The sequence below is a fragment of the Eleginops maclovinus genome, chromosome 6 (assembly GCF_036324505.1).
Source record: "Eleginops maclovinus isolate JMC-PN-2008 ecotype Puerto Natales chromosome 6, JC_Emac_rtc_rv5, whole genome shotgun sequence".
NCBI classification, from domain to species: Eukaryota; Metazoa; Chordata; class Actinopteri; order Perciformes; family Eleginopidae; genus Eleginops; species Eleginops maclovinus.
Genome location: NC_086354.1, coordinates 7,068,421 through 7,087,517, shown reverse-complemented (window position 1 = coordinate 7,087,517; position 19,097 = coordinate 7,068,421). Strand labels below are relative to the sequence as shown.

At 38.3% G+C, this 19,097-nt stretch overlaps 2 protein-coding genes across 7 annotated transcripts in view; one reads left to right on the top strand and one right to left on the bottom strand.

Annotated features, from left to right (window-relative positions):
• The first annotated feature begins 1,562 nt into the window (after positions 1-1,562).
• On the top strand, positions 1,563-16,934 carry LOC134865898 (amyloid beta A4 precursor protein-binding family B member 1-interacting protein-like). 3 transcript variants are annotated; one of them, XM_063885716.1, is made up of 13 exons: positions 1,563-1,637; positions 5,248-5,307; positions 7,902-7,989; positions 9,244-9,455; positions 9,546-9,617; positions 9,701-9,860; positions 9,954-10,075; positions 10,167-10,241; positions 10,919-11,062; positions 12,565-12,675; positions 14,492-14,590; positions 14,716-14,785; positions 15,968-16,934. In XM_063885716.1, exons 1-13 carry the CDS (start codon positions 1,605-1,607, stop codon positions 16,111-16,113), a joined length of 1,392 nt encoding a protein of 463 aa, XP_063741786.1. In that variant the 5' UTR covers positions 1,563-1,604; the 3' UTR covers positions 16,114-16,934. The 3 variants fall into 3 exon arrangements, with proteins under 3 accessions (XP_063741786.1, XP_063741787.1, XP_063741785.1); XM_063885717.1 differs by having other exon boundaries at positions 15,964-16,934; XM_063885715.1 differs by having other exon boundaries at positions 9,701-10,075; positions 15,964-16,934.
• LOC134865896 (abl interactor 1-like) overlaps positions 16,122-19,097 on the bottom strand; it is a 35,444-nt gene continuing 32,468 nt past the window's right edge. For 2 of the 4 annotated variants that reach the window (XM_063885713.1, XM_063885712.1), the window contains exon 10: positions 16,123-19,059. In XM_063885713.1, coding sequence (XP_063741783.1) covers positions 18,884-19,059 — 176 coding nt within the window. In that variant the 3' untranslated portion in view covers positions 16,123-18,883. Of the gene's footprint in view, positions 19,060-19,097 lie in introns of all 4 variants that reach the window. The other 2 variants (XM_063885711.1, XM_063885714.1) reach the window with 2 other exon arrangements.

Sequence of the window (19,097 nt, the reverse complement as noted above, 5' to 3'; positions counted from 1 at the left end):
TATCATGCAAAAATGATTTGCAAAATGTGATTTGGTGCTTGTTTAACTCGTAAAAAATACTTTTTCAATAAACATACATGCAATAATGTAACAGTTTTGTTTGCACAGCAATGTATTTTAAAATATATAAATCAATAGGTTTTCAATCCATATATTGCTATATATCTTCAAATATATGAGGATTGTTGTCATATATTGAGATATATTTTCTAATGTATTGCAATATAAGTTCTAGTATTGCAATATAGTTTTGTTTCGTAGGGGACGGCTGCTGTGCCTTTACTGGAAATGACGATTAGCACTCTTGCCAGCTAGCAACATAACAGTTAGTGGCAGCAAATGCAGCTCAGTTATCCTGATAAAATGAACGGTGGCACTTCTTTGACACTAGTACGTTATAGCGGTATGTATATTACAGAGAACAAAAGACACGCACACAGCATGCTGCTGGCTACCTAGCAATGATCATTTGCGGTAACAAAACTCAACTTACAACTAACCATAACTCCAACAAAAATAATGGGGTTTTTCCACACCAGTAGCCTATAGTGCTACGTTACTTAAATAGCGAGTAAAACTCCACATGTATAACTTTCATTTGTATTGTGCTGTGTTAACCAAAACAACCACAACCGCAGATGGTCTCATAAACGTTCCGTAGCTAAAGTTGCGTTGAGACTTTCTCAGCGTTTGAGAGCACCATCCTGGTTCCCGTAATTTAGCATTACTTCGCAACACAAAAGGTCTGGTTTGAAAACGGTCTTCCTGTTCCTCTTGCTACTACTTTGTTGTGACCTTTAGTTTCTCCAAAGAACAAATTAAAACCGTATTTAACCGTAATGTTGTTGTTCAGAAGGCCATTACATGCTGCATTACCTCACGGCAACCATGGTTTCTCACACAGGTGTTTCCCGTTAAGCTGATTGATTAGAGCTCATTAAACCAAGGCTGGTTTATTATGATAGCCCCTCACAACATCATTGCAATGCAAAGGGCTTGTGTATTACATAAAACGGCATTTTAGGCAAGATATGAAAGAAACACAAGGTGAGATAAAGAGGTACTAAAGATGTTAAGGTTTTTTCTAAAAGAGCTATATAATATAGGTGATAAAAAGAAAAGTGATAACACTTTTTAGAAACAGGACAATCATAATTTAGTGCAAGAACAGATTTATATTCAATTTCTTTTTAAAAACCTCAGCCAAATAAAAAGTTTTAACCTTAATAGCCAGGCAGGAGGTTTGCTGATATCACCAAACTCCCTAAAGTTCACACAGAGGTTTACTTCTTCCCCTACTGACACGTGGAAAAAGACAAAGAGAAAGAGACGTTAATCAATCATGCTACTGCTCTACTATTACGGTGTAGGGCTGTGAGAAAAGAAGAAAAGAGTCAAGTACATCATGGTGACTACCACAAAAGTACATAAATATAATTAGAAAAGTAAACCTCACTCTGCTTCACCAGAAATGCAAATTAGCCTACTTCCTTATTTCACAGGAAGTGTGGCAGGTATCTGTCGAGGCAGTGCTTGCAACGTCACGTGGTCATGTGGTTCCCTATAGACTGACCCCTGGCTGTTTAGGCAACTAAACACACTTCATGATGCTCCTATGTGAGAAGGAGACTGAAAAGGTAAGAACTTTAAATGAAAGTGAATATCTTTCTTTATGGGGAACTTCATAATAAATAAATTAAATATTAATCAGTTAATGCAACATCTGACAGGAAAATAATCAATAACTACCTTGATGATCTATGTATTTTTGTTAAAATTAAAAATGCTATTTTCAATTCAGCCTCTCAAATTTGCTGCTTTGTTTGTTTCATATTATATTTTTTTTATATTTCGGGGTTTGGGACTGACAAAACAAGACTTTTTATGACCTCAAACTTAGAGTTTGAGAAAACGGGATGGACATTTTCCATCTTTTTAGTGAAGATATTTTGGGGCAGCCAATGCCTTTGAAGAGACAAAACTGAAACAGGGAAACAGACATGCGGCAAATGGTGCCAGGCCAGATTCGAACCCCGTTCCTCCCATGAGCCGCCAGTTCTTCAAATGGAGCTATACAGTGGCCCTTTCCAACATTTTGATAAACCAATATAAGGCGCTTAATCAAGAATGTGTGAATCTTTTTCCCTTGTGATCCTTCCTGTAACATTTAAATAGTTGAGCAGCGAAATCCGCTTTGTTTAGGACAAACACATGTCTCCTCAAAGTCGCCAAAGGACGGTTATGCATCTAATTAGAGAACAGTAAGAAGCTGTCAACCACAGGAAAATACCAAACATGCTGGTTAAGTGTCTGCAGGAAATGCTTTCAGATTCCTTTCATGCATATAAGTCTTAATAAAAAGCCTTTTGTACTCAGGCTTGGTCCCTCTGCCTGTTTGCCTGCCTGTCTGTCTGCTGGCGTCTCCTCGATTTGTTGATGTGTGAGACCACAGTGGGAGATGGCAGCAACAATTTGACATGGCCTATGGAAGCATGGTATTCATAAACAAATGTGGTTTTGTAACGCATGCTTTGATGGGCAAATGCTCGGGGTCATAAGTAATTAGATATTCATAAGAATGAGAAAAGAGTTACAGAAGTTGACCTTCAAATATGTGAGGCAGAAGTCCTGAGAGGCAACAAAGTTCACTTTCTTGATTAACAAATTTCACTTTCATATGGAAGCAATACTTAACCCTACTACTTCCCCTTTACCTCATCACAGTTTAATGGACGTTTTGTTTACCGTTTAACATAAACACAGAATGAGACTAAACAGCACAGGCAAGACTGTATGTATTTCTGTTTTTGTGTATGCACATTAGTCTGCATGTGTATACACATAGGAAGAAGAACAAGTGGTACCTAAAGCGATAAAGAGCGCTGAATTTATATACATCACACAACAGATGACTTAACATATACAGGTCAGAATATGCACTTTGCATACCACGGCCTGCAGCTTTAATGTGTAAAATATATCAGCGTAAAGTTAAACAATGCCAAACAGATGTCTGCTTTGCCCGTCCCATATTTAGAATTTCACTTCGGAGAATGTATTCACTCTTTCTGAGCCGATATATCCTGCTCTACCACAACAGTATCACACCAGAACTGTAAGATTGCTTTTTTACTTTTTAGATTTGACTTTTTATACCCTTCCTTTCCAATCAAAACCATGTTAATTTGAATGTTTCTAATAAGCTAGTTAAAAAGATCTTTTACAGCGGTAAAATGCAAAACAGAGCTAAAAAGGACAGGGAATATTGGATGTTTGTGGAAAAAGCCCCCAGAGAGATACTTGGGTAGCCTCTAAGTAACCTAAAAATGGAAAAGGCCTTCCCCAGAACCAATATCTGGTTTGTTGTTATAGGCTACTGTGGAAACATGGATGTCCGAAATAGTAGTGAGAAGACATGCTCCCTATGTGGATGTGTATGGATAGCCCGACATGACATACCATTATCTCTTTGTGATATTCCTACCCTAACCCTAACCCTAACCACTCTCACTTTCTTATGGGAGCCTAACTCATCCTACTAATGAAGGCAATGAATACAAAGGCAAGTTTCATCCTAGGGAAAATACTGTATGAAGATCTCCTCTTAACCCACGGAAACTACAACATTTTTTTCCGATGGCTTCACTGAACTTAACACATACGCCTGCTTAAATATGTATTTTGTTCTATTTTTGGTCACATGGAGTTGGAGCCTTTTCCAGCACCCGCTGAGCAGGAACTGAACACAAGAGGACCATGGTTAATGAATTTCAGATTTAAGGAATATAACAAAACAACTAAATGAAATGCAGGGATAGAAATGTAAAAACGAAGTAGTAGATACAGTAGGTTCTATCAAGTGGTACAATACAAACACAACTCGCATTACACATACGTATACAAATTACGTTTTATAATTAACATAAAAGTATAATATATATCAGTTTAAATGTCCAAGTGTGTACTTCCAGGTATTCTGCTTATTATTTGTACACCTCTAAAATGCCGACAAGAAGCAGGTGAGCATATTAGCTGTGTGTAAACCTTACCACTAATACTGCCTCTAAATGAGTTGTTTCCTTTGTTTATATGCAAGGTTTCTTGTTTCTATGGCTTTATGATGTATTTGTAGTGGTATTTGATAGCAACAGTCTCAAAGGCTGGGCAAGAAGCAATGAGCTCATTCTCCGGTTAACTTTTTAAGCCACTGCACATGCAAAATGTATTTTTGACCCTAAAGCTGACAAAGTGCCGCCTCCATATGGACAAACCCAGACGCTGAGTTCTACATTGTATTGGCTAGAGACAATCTTTGATCTCAATAAAGCCCTTCACTTTTCTTCTAAAATAATCAATTATGAATTCAAAAAGTGTGATGTATTTGTATTTCAGCTGCAATATGATGTACATATTTTTCTGTGATAATCATCTTTTATTTTAAGATAAATCTCAAGTGAAGAGTCATATTAAGATGTTTGTTTAAAAAAAAAGAAGCAAAATAGGATGAGGGGTAACCAGTAAATCAGTTTTAATTTGAAGGTTAGTTGCCATTATTTCTCAACTGTATGTCCTGTAAGCGGAATGTGAACCCAAATAATGCAGAGAAGGTTAGAATCATCTTTAGTGGGGTTTGTTTTCTCCATTTGTGACATATTTTGGCAAATATAGCACTGTATTCAAGACCTTCGTTGCTCGAGGTGATGCTCATTGATTTTGCCAGATGTTGATAAAAACAACATGTTCAGACTTAACGGCCACGAAAACACGGAAACCAGTTTAACCAACTCACACAAACAATGATTTGTCACTTTTGGGGGAAACGGCCATGACATCGCACTGCTGTGATGGTTACGAAGAACAAAGATCACATTTCTAGTTATTTATGTGGAAGGATTAAGCTGTTTTTTTGCATATTGGTCATTTGTTTCAACAGCTGTGACAGACACATCCAAAATGTATATGTGCAGGGGCATGAATGCGTCTAAAAGTGTTTGTTTTTCTCCCGCAAAAAATGTTGTTATGGAGAAGTTGGTGGCATTACGCAATAAGGTTTATACATCAAGTTTTCCATTTATTGCACGACAATCTTTCAAGAACTGGCACCACTGGAAACTGAATTCAAAGTGAACTGAAATGATCCCACATTCTTCAGTTCCTGTTGCTGCTAGTGTGGTCTCACCTAATAAACTTTCTACATTATGTTTGATTTTTGTATTCATGCTAAAATGTCTTCTTCTTCCTTCTCAGATGGACAACATAGACGCCATGTTTAGTGACCTGCTTGGAGAGATAGATAATCTCTCTCAGGTGAGTTGTACACCAGTGCTATAAGATAAATGCTTGCATAAAAAATGATTTTGGGTTTAAACAGTGTTAGCAAACAATTGTTATGTTACGTCAAATGCAAGTCACAAAAGAATGCTGAATCCACTATTAATTACTGTTTGTTACGCAACCATGTTACACATATTTGCCTATTAAGTAATCAACCAGGTAATTAGTCAGAAACCAGGTGGCGCTATGAAACGTAAAGAGATCATAAAACTAATAACAATTCATGGGAGTTTTTGGAATATTTTACTCAAAACAATAGACTGTAGATAGGAAATGGATTTATAATCATTACGGTTTGGAAATGCTTTAGTTTTGCCATTAAGTTAGAATCGTTTTTGCAGAAGCTGGAGCTCAACCCTATTTAGAATTCACAAATGATTTCATTTATACACAGGAAAAGGTACACAAAGGTGAAGCAAGCTCTCACCTGTGACGTATTTTGGAAAGACTTATGTAGATGACATTCGAGTAAATCCCAGTAACTAATATCTTAGTACCGGGAAAGAAGTAAAGTACAACCAAATGCTAAATCATTTTCTAGACGACAAAAATGTAAAAATAAACTTGAAAATTAAAACAAAACCTCTCAAAGCGCTGCAGTCGTAAGACAAAAAACTTGGAAAACGGACAGAACGGGCAACAATGTGGTGGCGATCTGTCAATCCCAAAGCATCCACGCTCTTCAGCAAACCTGTTTTATCCTCCTCTTATTCTGAATTGAACCAATTTAAATGATACTGTATTAAAAACTACTTTAAACTAGTGTTTCTGAAAATAAACTCATTAGGTCAATGTTTACTGAGCTAATAAATCAAGGTAGAAGCAGGGTCATTTCATCATAGACTTCTATACAATCAGACTTATTTTTACAATAAGGATTGGAGGGGAGTCGCCCCTTGCTGGAGATACAGTAAAAGAGAATTCAGGTTTAAGTCACCTCCGTATTGGCTTAACTTTTCAGACACAGAGGTTGCCGCTAGGAAAAAAGTAAGGGGCTCATCAGAGTCATTAAGATTCATTCTCTGAGAACCATGACACTTCGGTTTGAAAGTACAAACTACATTTACTGTGTTATTCAGTCAAGACTTCATGCATCAGTTCATCTGAAGTTATGAGAAACAACAGCCTGATATCAAACATCTTTGGTTGCATTCTTTCTCAAAACATGACCAGATGAGCTGAGACTCTCACACTCTGGCCGACTGCTCCATCAATGCTTTTGAAGTAGGAACAGGTTACTAGAAATGAATTAGACAAATCACTCGATGTTTACCTCGCTAATCTGTGCATTATCTGATTACACATGGCAGTCTTTGTGTTGAAACTGAAGCTTCTGACAGAAAAAGGTTACGGCGACACTGAGACATGAAGTCATCGCATCTGGATTGGACGTGGCCTATTGCTGCAGATTTCCTTAAGCACACATAATCTGCTCATCATATAACTAGGCCTCACTAAGCAAAACATTACATAATTCCAACTGATGCAACCTCAGCCTGAGGTTCAATACATTCTTTGCCCTTTTCAAATCTCTTTATGTAAGCTACGACCCTGAGAATGGGACCATTACCTCAGCCATACAAGAAAAGCGCTCTATATGTCACTTTGGCGTGCACCTTCCTGAAAACTCACCACAGAAACAAACACCATCCAACAGACTATTACCAGTTTTAGCAAGAAAAGCATTTTGATTAAAGCCTTGATCATCTCAGAGTCGGAGAAACAAAAGCGTTAAAGTGATTCCACTCTTCGCCTTGACTTGCTCCATTCAACGCTTTACTGCCTTGAAGCCAGAAGACAAAATGGAGAGTTTTTTATCCCTGACTTAAGGAGCTTGGAGGTGTCATTTCAGGCTCTCGTTTGACGACATTTGTTCAGATAGTAATAATCTGGGTTGAACTGCATGATGGCAGCAATCATTTTGTGTACGGGTTGGCAGTTATCCCAGCCTGTTTAAAGAATATGATTGAGCCTGTCGAGACTCATGTTAATAATTAAGACATCACGATCAAGATATTGGCCGTTTTTCTTATGATATTCAAGCTTTTTAATAGAGACACCAGGGTGTTCATGTCTGCACTGGATGTACAGCTTGTCCCAAGAAAAGATAACCTACAGAGTTTGCAACATCACATTTGACAAATGTTTTTTCTTACTGAAGTGACATATTATTTATTGAGTGCAATATGTTCCTTATTAATTGTCCAACTTGAAATTACAAACTGCAGGGAAACAAAAAACAGGCTCATTTAACCTCTTTCAAACAGTTCATAGCAGTCCAGGGCCCATTTTGGCTGCTCTTTGATTTGAAATGAAAAGCTTCTGTCATACAAATGACTTCTGTATCAAATGTATTTGGAATCTTTCGATGAAATAATGTGTGTTTGCTGTAATATATAAAACACACACACGCAAACTGTTGTATATGTGTGTGTGTGTGTGTGTGTGTGTGTGTGTGTGTGTGTGTGTGTGTGTGTGTGTGTGTGTGTGTGTGTGTGTGTGTGTGTTTTGGGGAGGGAGGCGGGGGTAAGATGTTGTTAATTTATCATCTCATTACTTTGTTGAAGAGTTTAATGCCACCAGCGGACACACCAGGAGGGAACAACGCTTTACAGACAGATCGCACCTTCTCCATTGGCTTCACAGACCTGAATGGTAAATGCTCGTTCAAATAACAATGCTCTCTTCCAAAGCAAGTACTGTTGATGGAACTTCAACTATGTTACATTACCAAGAGTCACACTGCCCTGAATACAAGTGTGTTTTAGAAAGGATGCAAGTGGGGGAGGTAAGGCCGTCTTTCAAAATGTTATGTTTCTGTTAGGAGATGGGGAGTGACTCTTTTTTCTTGTGCCAGAAGATCACGCCAACCTCTACGGACTAGGGTGGATAAAAGTGGAGATAAATCAGTTTGAGAAATGAAAGAGGACAATTGGATGGCTATGGCACAACTGTAAAAATGCTTAAAATCCGTTGTTAGGAAATAAAAAGGACAAATAAATTCAATAGCATCCTACTACAGAGCTCTAGGCTTTGGCCCTCCTTTGGTGCCGGGACCCACAGTGGAAAATCTTATCAGATGTGTTAAGTGTAATTATTATTACAAATATAAACATAACGTAACAAAATGAAACATAACATAATGTAACATAACATAAAATAGAGCAACATAAAGTAACATCATGTAACATAACATGTTGTGATATGCTACGTAATGTTACATTATGTTGCGTTATGTTACGCTATGTTATCTTGTCATGTTAGTTACGCTACTTTAAGTTACGCTACTTTAAGTTACGCTACTTTAAGTTACGCTACGTTAAGTAACGCTACGTTAAGTTACGCTATGTTAAGTTACGCCACGTGATGTTACGCCACGTGATGTTACGCCATGTAACGAAACATGATCCAACATACAGTCGCGTAACAAAATAACACAACATAATGTCACATAATATAATGCAACATAACATAATTTAACATGACATAACTAAGGAAACATGACGTATCATCACGTAGCGTAACATAACATAGCATGACTAATATGTAACTAACATAATGCAACATAACATAACGTAACGTAACATAATACATGAGCTTAAGTCACCTTCTTTTCTGAGTTCGGGAACCTAAAGGTTAGGGGCACAAGCCTGGAGCTTTGTAGCCAGACCCTTCAAAATTAGATGGATGATTACATCTAAATAAATTATGAGGAAAGACTTGCGCAACGCAACAAGCTGGACAAGCATAGCCAGGAGCCGAGTAGCTTAGCACAAAGACTGTTTACAGAGGGAAACAGCTAGCTTGGCTAGGGAGGTTTTGTTGCCAGTGTTTGGTTACCAGGAAGGGAAATTTGACTGGGCCCTTTACTTCTCTGACCTTTAGCCACAACTCCTTATCTCCTTACAGAGTCTCTTAAGGAACTGGAGGACCATGACCTTGATGCTCTGATGGCTGACCTAGCATCAACCACCTTAGAATGTAACTTCCCCACAGATCAACAGGCCGACAGCTATGCAAATAATGAAATTCCAGCATCAGGTATGATTCAGCAACCTGAGACAGCAGCTGAACTTCCTCCACCTTCCAACTCCGCTGAATCCTCTGGAGGGCTGCAGATGGTAACTACAGAATCATTCACTGATTGTGAAAAACAAAGTTGTAATTTCAAAGAATAAAGGACATAAATCAAGGACTTTTTATTCTTCCAGAGCGAACCACAGACAAAGGGAGACAAAATTAAACTGGCACTGGAAAAGCTGAAAGAAGCCAAAGTGAGAAAGGTAAAATGATCAGGTCTGTTTACGTATTAAGTCACTTTTCAGTTAGATAGACACATTTACTTAGTTTTCTGCCACTCCTTCAGCTAATAGTAAAAGTGCTGATGAGTGACGGCAGCTCCAAGACACTGATGGTGGATGAGAGACAGACAGTCCGAGAGGTTTTGGACACGCTGTTTGAGAAGACACACTGTGACTGCAGTGTTGACTGGAGCCTGTGTGAGACCAATCCTGAACTGCAGATCGGTGAGATAATCAAGAACACAGACAGACACACAGATGCCAAGAAGAATCTCCACAGAGGCAGGATACAGTATACATGTGTTTTCAACATTTCAGAAAGAGGCTTTGAAGACCACGAACACTTAGTGGAGCCCCTGTCTGCGTGGACTCGTCTCAGTGAAAACAACATTTATTTTGCCTCAAGACCTCAGAAGTATGTGATGTTCAAAAACCCTCAAGTGAGTAAGAGTGCCCTCACCTTTTCAAAAATGTTGTTACACAGTCTTATGCTTAGTCAGTCGATTGAACCCTGCTTTTCTCCCCCTGAAGGTATTTTACATGTGGAAAAAGAAGAAAGCATGTTTGAGCGAAATTAACGAGCAAGCCAAACAGCTCTTACTTCAGGTCAGTTACAGTATCATGCTCACTTCTTATTAATGCTACTATATGTCATGTTGATGTGTGACATTTCACAAAACGAAAGAAAGATGAAATTCATAAAACCTTTACAGGTTTTGGACCAAGTTTGTTCTTGTAATATATTGATAATAAATAGCTCAATGTTTCATGGTTACGTCCCATCCTGCTTTAAACTTGCTGTCATAAAACCCCACCTGATCCGTCTGTTCTTATTTATCATCAATTATATCCAACATTCTGGATGAAGTCGTTGTATTTCTGGACCAATTTCAGTCAGTTTAAGAGTGCACCATAGTGCTGAATCTGCTCTCCTGAGAGCGAAAAAAGAATTGTTCTTATCTTTGAAATCACAGCGTTTTAATTAGTTTAGATCTCTCTACTGCCTTTGACAAGGTCAATTACTCCACCCACTGAGACTGCTTTGAACCCTAACCCTACAAGACAAATTAAGCTTTGTTAGAATTGATGATTGTTTCCTTTTCACCAGTCTTCTGTGGAGTTCCACAAGGCTCAATAATCAGGCCCCTTTTTTAACTATACAGTACATGATTCCTTTGAGGTCTATCTAAAGAAAACAAATAGCTGTTCCATTAAAGTAGATGACACGCAGCTGTACCTCACACTTATCTATAAATGTTCTTCTCTGTTTTGGGACCCTACAGGAGCATTTTGGAGGTTCCACTCTGATTGTTCCTGATCTTGAAGGTACGCTTTACCTAAAGGAGGATGGGAAAAAGGTTTGGAAACCTCGCTACTTTGTGCTCAGGGCCTCAGGCATCTACTATGTACCCAAGGGAAAGACAAAGGTATGGCTAAACAAATACATGTTTTGATTATTAAAAAAAGCATTCTACATCATATTTCAATTTAAATGCAGGTGTGTTCATAGTGCGCTGTTGACACAAATGTATTGTTGCTCAAGAGACAACAGGTGGTTGAGATAACCTATTTAGCAACCTGTGTAGTTAAAACCTCTTCCTACACACAAAGCCTTCTAGTGGGCTGTTGCCATGACAGTAAAACTGGTTACTCATTTGGTTAGTTTTCATGAGTTCATTTTTGTTACCAGGCAGCAAAGAGCCTAACTATTTTTAGCTAGAGGTAGATGTTAGGTGTCTAAACGTATAATATTAACCCAGAGAAACAGTTAGAATGTTTGCACATTCATTAAGATCAGTGTGCAAAAGGGTGTTTAACTAAGTTTACACATTGTTGTGAAAAAATCAGATAGGTGCGTTCATGGTGTCAGGTTTTCGAAGCAGACAGTATTAACAGCTGTCGAGTTGAGGTGAAGGAGTAAAGCACAAAAATGGTTTGGAGGAAAAGTACAGCATCAGTCTTTAAACAGAGAGAGACAAGATACATTTTCTCCCCTGTGTGAAGTCCATGAGTTTTCAAACGTAGCAGAGGCAGAAAGAGCGAGACATTAAGATGGACAGTGTGAACTGAGGCCAAGCTGCTGTTGAAGAGCAGCATGCGAGTCCATGAGATAAGGTAGAAAAATACCGCCCATCCAGGCTAACTCGGAATAACAATCCAAGAGGGCAAACTATGCTAAACAGATGTGCAAATCGCAAACATAAGAGGGCTGCAGGAATCATCCAAGGCCAAGGCCACATGGACGAAGAAGAGGAAGATCTGGAAAGGATAGAAATGGCAGAATAAGGTAGAAGAAAAATCTGTAGAAGAATGACAAAAGCTACTGTCATTTTAGAAGAAGAGGGGGATGGAGCATTGATCATAAAGAGGAAGTGTTTTGGCGAATTGAAGAGATGGAAGAAGAAAAATGGAAAAAGTTGAAAGATCACGTAGGAAAGAACATGAAAGAGAAGGAAAAGAGAAGCTAGAGGTCTGCGGGTTACCTCTTCTTGCTTTAAGCTTCTCTTTGTAGATTCCAGTGAGAAACAGCATCTTTATCACTGTGGTTTTTGTTTGGTGTGAACACAATATCTCTGCTCAAAATCAAAAAAGGGAAGGAATGTTGAAATGCTTAACAAAAGAAGAAACAATGTGTCCTTTCACGTGAAGCTTCATTGGTGACTTTCTTTGAAGACAAAAGAAAAACAAATGGCCCTTACTTCTTTGAAGTGTCTTTATTTTTAATACCAACCACACAACGAGGCTGAGAACAAGCACTTGTTCTTAAAAAGATGATGACAAGAAATGTGACTTCTCCATAATGGGCTACATCTTAAAAGCAATTGGCAGTTTTTTGTTTGTTTGATGGTAAAAGATATCATTTCTTTCGACATTCTAAGATTTGCACCTGACATTCTGAATATTAGCGTTTTCTTTTCTCTCTCAATAGTCTTCCAGCGATCTTGTTTGCTTTCTCCATTTTGACAAAGTCAACATCTATAACACCAAGCACTTCAAGCTGAAATACAGAGCTCCCACAAACTTCTGCTTCATGCTTAAGGTAAGCTCAAGGAATCACCCTCGGCATTGGGAGTAAATTACAGACTTGGTAATGATTATCTGATTCAACAAAAAAACCAAAAGGGTCAGGGTTATTGTGATGGGTTTAGGGTTAGGCTCTGGAAGGAGTTACTGATTTTTAAATCTTTTGTGTCAGTGTTGTCTCAGTTCAAAACTGTTCTGAGCACTGGAGGAACGCATGCAGTATGTCAACACTTACTTGGGGTACCATACGGTTTTCATTGTCGATGCATAAAGACAAGAAAGAAAGAAAGAAAGAAAGAAAGAGAGAGAGAGAGAAAGAGAGAAAGAAAGAAAGAAAGAAAGAAAGAGAGAGAGAGAGAAATTGGGTGGAGCGCAGTGTAGGCTTGTGGTAATGGTGGTGGTGGGTCGTGTGTGTGTCTGTGTGTGTGTGTGTGTGTGTGGGTGGGTGGGTGGTATTGTTTCATTTAGCGTCTATGCAATGTACACACTTGTTTGCAAGCAGGAATCGATTATTTATTTTTTTCAGTCCAAAAAAGTCCAAAGTTTTAGCTGCTTGTTCAATACTACATACATTCATATGATAGGCATAACAAAAATCATATATCCACTTACTATATGGCATTTTTAATTGTAATACCATATGTTATAACTTTACAAACATTGGCATCGACTTAGAAGGTGTGTTCGACAAAACTGCTTCACTAAACTGTAAGAGATCAAGATCATGTTGTCTGGGCAAAATAAGTATGGCTGTCAGTGACAGCTGAGTCATGTTTTGGGGAAGTAAGATGACAAGAAATCATCTGAATAGTTACTGTCATGGAAACTTGTGACTGTAAAACAAGTAGTTCTCAACCTCGTGACCCTCGCCTTATAAACAGTGGTGAAATGTTCATTTAAGTTCTGTACTTAAGTTATTATTTAACATGTATATTTCAGCTTTAGTTACTAGCTACTCTGCTGATTTTTGTTATTTTTCAAAAATATAATTCAATTAGTGAATTACGATCATTTAAACCACCCAGCAGTTTATAAAGTAGTCCAAATAAACCCCACTTTTCATCTGCAACATCTGAACACACACATAATGCATCAATAAATGTTCTTTGATATATTTTCATGCTGCTACATTTATTCCCTCGCTCAAATACAATTCTGTATGCATGACTACTTGTAACATAGTAGTTTTAAGATATGTTGTTGCTACTTGCTATATCTGAGAACCTCTCTCACCAATACTAATATATAGCATTTTGTTTACTTATATAGATTTTAAATTGTTGTCGTATTTCATTTTAATTTTATTTTATTAATCAAGAGCCACAATCCCAGTTAAAAACGGTCATTTATGCTCCAAGGCCCACAGTGCAGCAACAGCTTGGTTTCAGCTGCTCTCTGCTGGCTGTTATGTGTACTACAAATACATTAAACTAGAAGCAGAAATGAGGAATTTGTATTTAAAGAAGCCCGTCAATCTGAAAGAATTACCCCAATGATGTCACAGTTATGTCGTCTGTTTATCTTAGCTTTAGTCCACAAGTTGGAAACTGAGAGTTTGTGTTTCAAACTGGGGCAGTACAGTTGGCTGGACGTTAGCATCAAGAAGAAAGAATCTACCAAAAGACACTACTGAGTTGCATTGTGGGAAGTGTAGTACACAGCGTTACCACAGGTTGATATTTCGGAGTGAAAGTTGGGATATCTCCGCCTGTGTTGCATCAGTTTTGACGATTATCTTTTTGAATATATCTCTCAAGTCTTAACATTTTATGGAAGTAATATATTCAATTATGGGAGTGCCCTTTAACATCACTGTCCTGTCTCTTTCCCAGCATCCCTGCATCCAGAAAGAGTCGGACTACATCAAGTTCCTCTGCTGTGAAGATGAACATACACTGTTGCTTTGGGTCAACTCCATCAGAATAGCCAAGGTCAGATTCAACAAACTATATGACATTCAACTTCAAATTAGAAAATGATATGCAAAGAAATAGCACATTTATAGATTTCAACGCTGTGTGAAACGTAAGCATGTGTTTGTCCTATGTGTTTTCAGTATGGGACTGCCCTGTATAAGAACTATCAGGCTGCAATGGAGAGAGCTCACCCCTCTGCCTCACACAAGGGTGAGTCTACACATCACAACAGGGCAGCCTAGATTAAAAAGAAACTCTAGAAAATAGTACGTAGCGATACTTAGCTCACTTTGATGCTTGTTAATGCACTATGTCTTGTCATTTTATTAAAACTTCAAAAACAATTCATTCTATGTTTTGGTTCACAGGCTACAAAACTGACTTTGCATCAAGAAAATAAATAAAAGTATAATTTAGCCACATATATTTGTGATTCTTATAGTAAGTGCAAACCGCAGTGATGTTAAGTAATAACTATTCTATCCTGTCTACCACAAAGGCCCTCCTCCAAGCATTGGGTAATCCAATAGCATGCCTCTTAAGTAGGTATGACAAAATATGCTATTTGGAACTCAACTTAAAAATAAAACATTTGCATGCACGATATTTATTCTTAAATCCAAGGACAATAAGAATTGACAACATGCAGAGAATTTGACATAATTAAATTGTATTTAGGGCGATCTATTATCCAAAATATAATATATCATTATGGTTTTTTACCTGTTTCATTTTTAAATGTTCTTTCCCCTTGTCATTTCTGCTTTTTGCTTCCTGTCTTTGTGATTTCCCGCCTTTTGTGATCGTCTGCCCCGTCCTGATTTTTTCCACCTGTGTGTAATCACCATGCTGCCCTTTTTTTTGCCTGCCCACCCCAGCTGTGTCTTGTCTATGTGATTAGTTCAGCTTGTATTTAGGTCCTGGTCTTCTGTTAGTCTTGTCGGATCTTCGTATGTCAAAGGCTTTTAAAATTCTGTGTGTCTTGCCTTGTCTTGCGTAGAGGTAAAGGTTAAGTGTCTGTCTCCTGCATTTGGCTCCACTTGTACTGTGACCAAATCACATAAATGTTGCACCACCATGTTTAAACCGATTCAACAGTCGCCCGGGATGGACAACCAATCTCTAAAACTAGATCAGGCACTTTACCTTTTCGTGTTACTTCAAAGCCACCATATTTATCAAAGATGCTCTTAATACTGTGGTTAGCCACTGACTCAATTTCATTGCTTTCTTTGCTAGCTGAATCATACACACTGCCACTTTTTAAGACCAAAATGTTACTGTTTTTTTGATCAGCCATGGAGAAAACTGTAGGAAAGCGGTTGTATTTTTATTAATTAAAAATATAGAATAACACTCTGGAATTTCTCACTTGATTGTCCGCACAGACAGATACAACTCGAAGGTCAGCACACAACCGGCTCCACCCAAAACTACAAAGGTCGAAGACTACCCTCACGAGCCCCCGCCTGACTTCATCCCTCCTCCACCTCCTGGACACACACAAGTTTAAGGCGTCCTTCAGTAGGCCTGGATAAGTGGAATGGATACCACTCAATCTGGAAAATGTCTTAACTTTGATGCCAGTAGTCACATTATTGCAATGCACACACAGTAACATAACATTTCATAATGCAAAAGAACACATTTTATTTGTAACCATATGTATGAGGATATTTAATTTTGCAATCAATACTTTTTTGCACACTGACGACACGCTCCAAACTGTTCTGTTCATTGTTTCAATGAGCTGTTTATTACAAAAAGACTGTACATAAATTTCAATGAACACATCCTATGTACAAACTGAGAGGAGAAGACAAATATCGGATTCTGTTCCCATGAACATTTAAGTTACTGATGCCCCCCCACCCTACGTTTCATCATTAAGAAAACACACATCAAAGAAATGCGCCTTGACCTGTGATGCCCTGAAATGCGAGACGTTAAGTGGTAAACATTACAAAGTTCTGTACGTCAGTGGTTGTCTCATGATTTCTCTATGAAAAAACTATAAATTAATCCTTAAAATACAAACTGCTATAGCCAAACCTTCCTCAGCAGTCTCAGACACAAAACAAGTTGAATGCAAAGCTAGAAATACATTAGGTAGAAAAGTTTCACAAAAAAATGACCTCATGATGGAATAAATACAATCATAATGGGATGAAATGGCAAATCGCAACGGTTAAATACCTTCATGCACAATGGCCGAATGAATACTGTTGTATTTTGGTTCGTCTGTATCCATTTCAAAATAGAAGTGTGTGTTCAATGCCCGTTGTTCGCAAAGTACATGATTATGTTTGCTTGTGTGGCTTGTTACAAACATATATTAAAAAATGAAAATGTGCTTTGATGATATATGACGGCGGGTTTTCACTTGCAACAACAATCACTTTGTAAGAGCAGTCAGTTTACTTTGAAAAAGTAGTAGAAACCAGCACGGAAGTCTTCATATCAGCGCTGTTTGTAAGACCTGTGGATTGCAATTCATTCCTTCACTGCAAGAGTCATTCATTTGTAGCGCAGACTTGTATCTGTTTCTGTGTACGTTGACAAAAACAAACTTTAGTTTTACATTACTGCTGAGTTGCCTACATTCACTAGAGGTGATTGAAGACGATTACAATCAGATCTGATGGATGTTTACCTGTTCGAACAAAGAAATGACGCTTACATCGCTTGTCAAGTTTTTACAGTGTGTTGAGAAGTCTCGGTTTGAGGTTGTTTGTGTTGGTGATAATGGTTTTTGAGCACCAATGTAAAGCCCCTCACCAGTAACAACTCATGTAAAGGTTAGCCGATACTTCTGTAAGCAATGCCGGAAATCATGACATCATCACGGTTAACCTGATCAGTGCAGCGATTCCAATGAAATGGATAGAATGGGGAAAAAAACAGGTTAGTCCTTCCATTGCTTCGTGTTTGAAGCTCTGCTACAGTAGCTGGACAGCATCACCAAACATAGTGACAAAAAAGGATATAGGTGTTACAGAACATAGAAAAATAACTGTTTATACACGGCCACTTTGCCACGATAAAGTTATAAATGGCACTGTGAGTGATGAATAGAATTTATATTCAAGCTGAATAAAAAATAAAAATGGCATCCAATCTTGGCATCACCTGTACTGATGGAAACTCACAGGTGAAAACACACTAAGTGACACATGTACTGTTACTGGCAGCTTCTCACGTTACAGTTTATATACAAGTTAGAGAACAGAAAGAAGAAACTGTGGTCTTTTTTTTGTGATGCATTCTATACACTCAGTTTTTAACAGCATCCCCATTGACACAGAGCATAGTAAGTACACAACACGAGGTTGCTTTTGTTCCACCTTAAAAATCTTGTGATTCGGACATCGACGGCATTGAACATTCAGTGGTGTCCTAATGCACTTGTTGATGTCTGTTTGTTTTTTTAAGGTAAGATGGATGTTTTTAAGGAAGGGAAGGGTTGGTCTGCTGGTCTACAGTGCAAATAAAGGGGTAGGAGCTTCTGTGCGACACTGCCTCATCTATTCATGAAATCCTAGTAGCGCTTCACTGTCTGGATCTAATGCATACTGTAAATACTGAAAATGTTGGCAGCTGATACACAAATGAACACTAAGTCTAGTTTAACTTGGCATTTTTTGAAATTATGTAATTTCCTTTGAGGCAAAATGTGACTTTTAAAGGGGACATACCGTGAAAAGCTTTTTCAGTGCCAATCAACTAACTTTCACATTCATGATCATTAGAAAACACCAACCACCATCCACACTGGCATGACAACTACCCTTACAATATTTTCCCGCAGGCCAATCAGAGCAGACTTGGCATTTTTGGGAAGGAAGCTTAAAAAGACAGGCGCCAAAACGGAGTGTTTCAGACAGATGGTGAATTCAGATATCTTTACACAGGCGGTACGAACAAAATAATGCGTTTCTTGAACATTAAAGCATGTAAACATGTTCTGGTAGAAACCCAAAATACATTTATGAACTTGAAAACGAGCATGATATGTCCCCTTTAAACTGCTACAGACCACCAGAGATGTAACAGTGGTCGCTAAAAGGCCTTTATCTCCTCCCTTTCGTGAACAGTGTAAACTAACAGACCCTGGTCCGAAGCTTGGGCTCCTTCATTGTGCGACACTTTTTTTTTGGGAGTATAACAAAACCGTGCAAGCACAAACCCCCCAAAAGGAAAACCATTTCAAAATCCACAATGGCACTTCATTCAAAATGGGGATTGTATGAAGTGCAGTACATCTAAAGTTTGCTTTAACCTCAGTTCAAAACTGTGTTGTTTTTCTTTTTAGTCAGCATAGTGCATGATCGACTCAACGTAGTTTCCAGGGAAGAGTCCGGTGACGCCGTTAGCGACGCCTTCGAACCAGCCGTCATCGTTTTTCTTGATTATGTAGATGATGGCACCTTCCATGAAGGACAACTCATCCTCCTTGTCCTTGCTGTAGTCATAGATGGCCACAACTGGGAAGAAATCCAAACAAACAGAAGAGGTTAAGTTG

What these genes read in the sequence shown, in the direction of transcription:
- LOC134865898 (XM_063885715.1), top strand. Translation starts at nt 1,605, where the DNA reads ATGATGCTCCTATGTGAGAAGGAGACTGAAAAG. An exon ending in AAGAAGCCAAAGTGAGAAAG is followed by an intron (nt 9,618 to 9,700) that starts GTAAAATGATCA and finishes CCACTCCTTCAG; the next exon opens with CTAATAGTAAAAGTGCTGAT. An exon ending in CCCCTCTGCCTCACACAAGG is followed by an intron (nt 14,786 to 15,963) that starts GTGAGTCTACAC and finishes TTGTCCGCACAG; the next exon opens with ACAGATACAACTCGAAGGTC.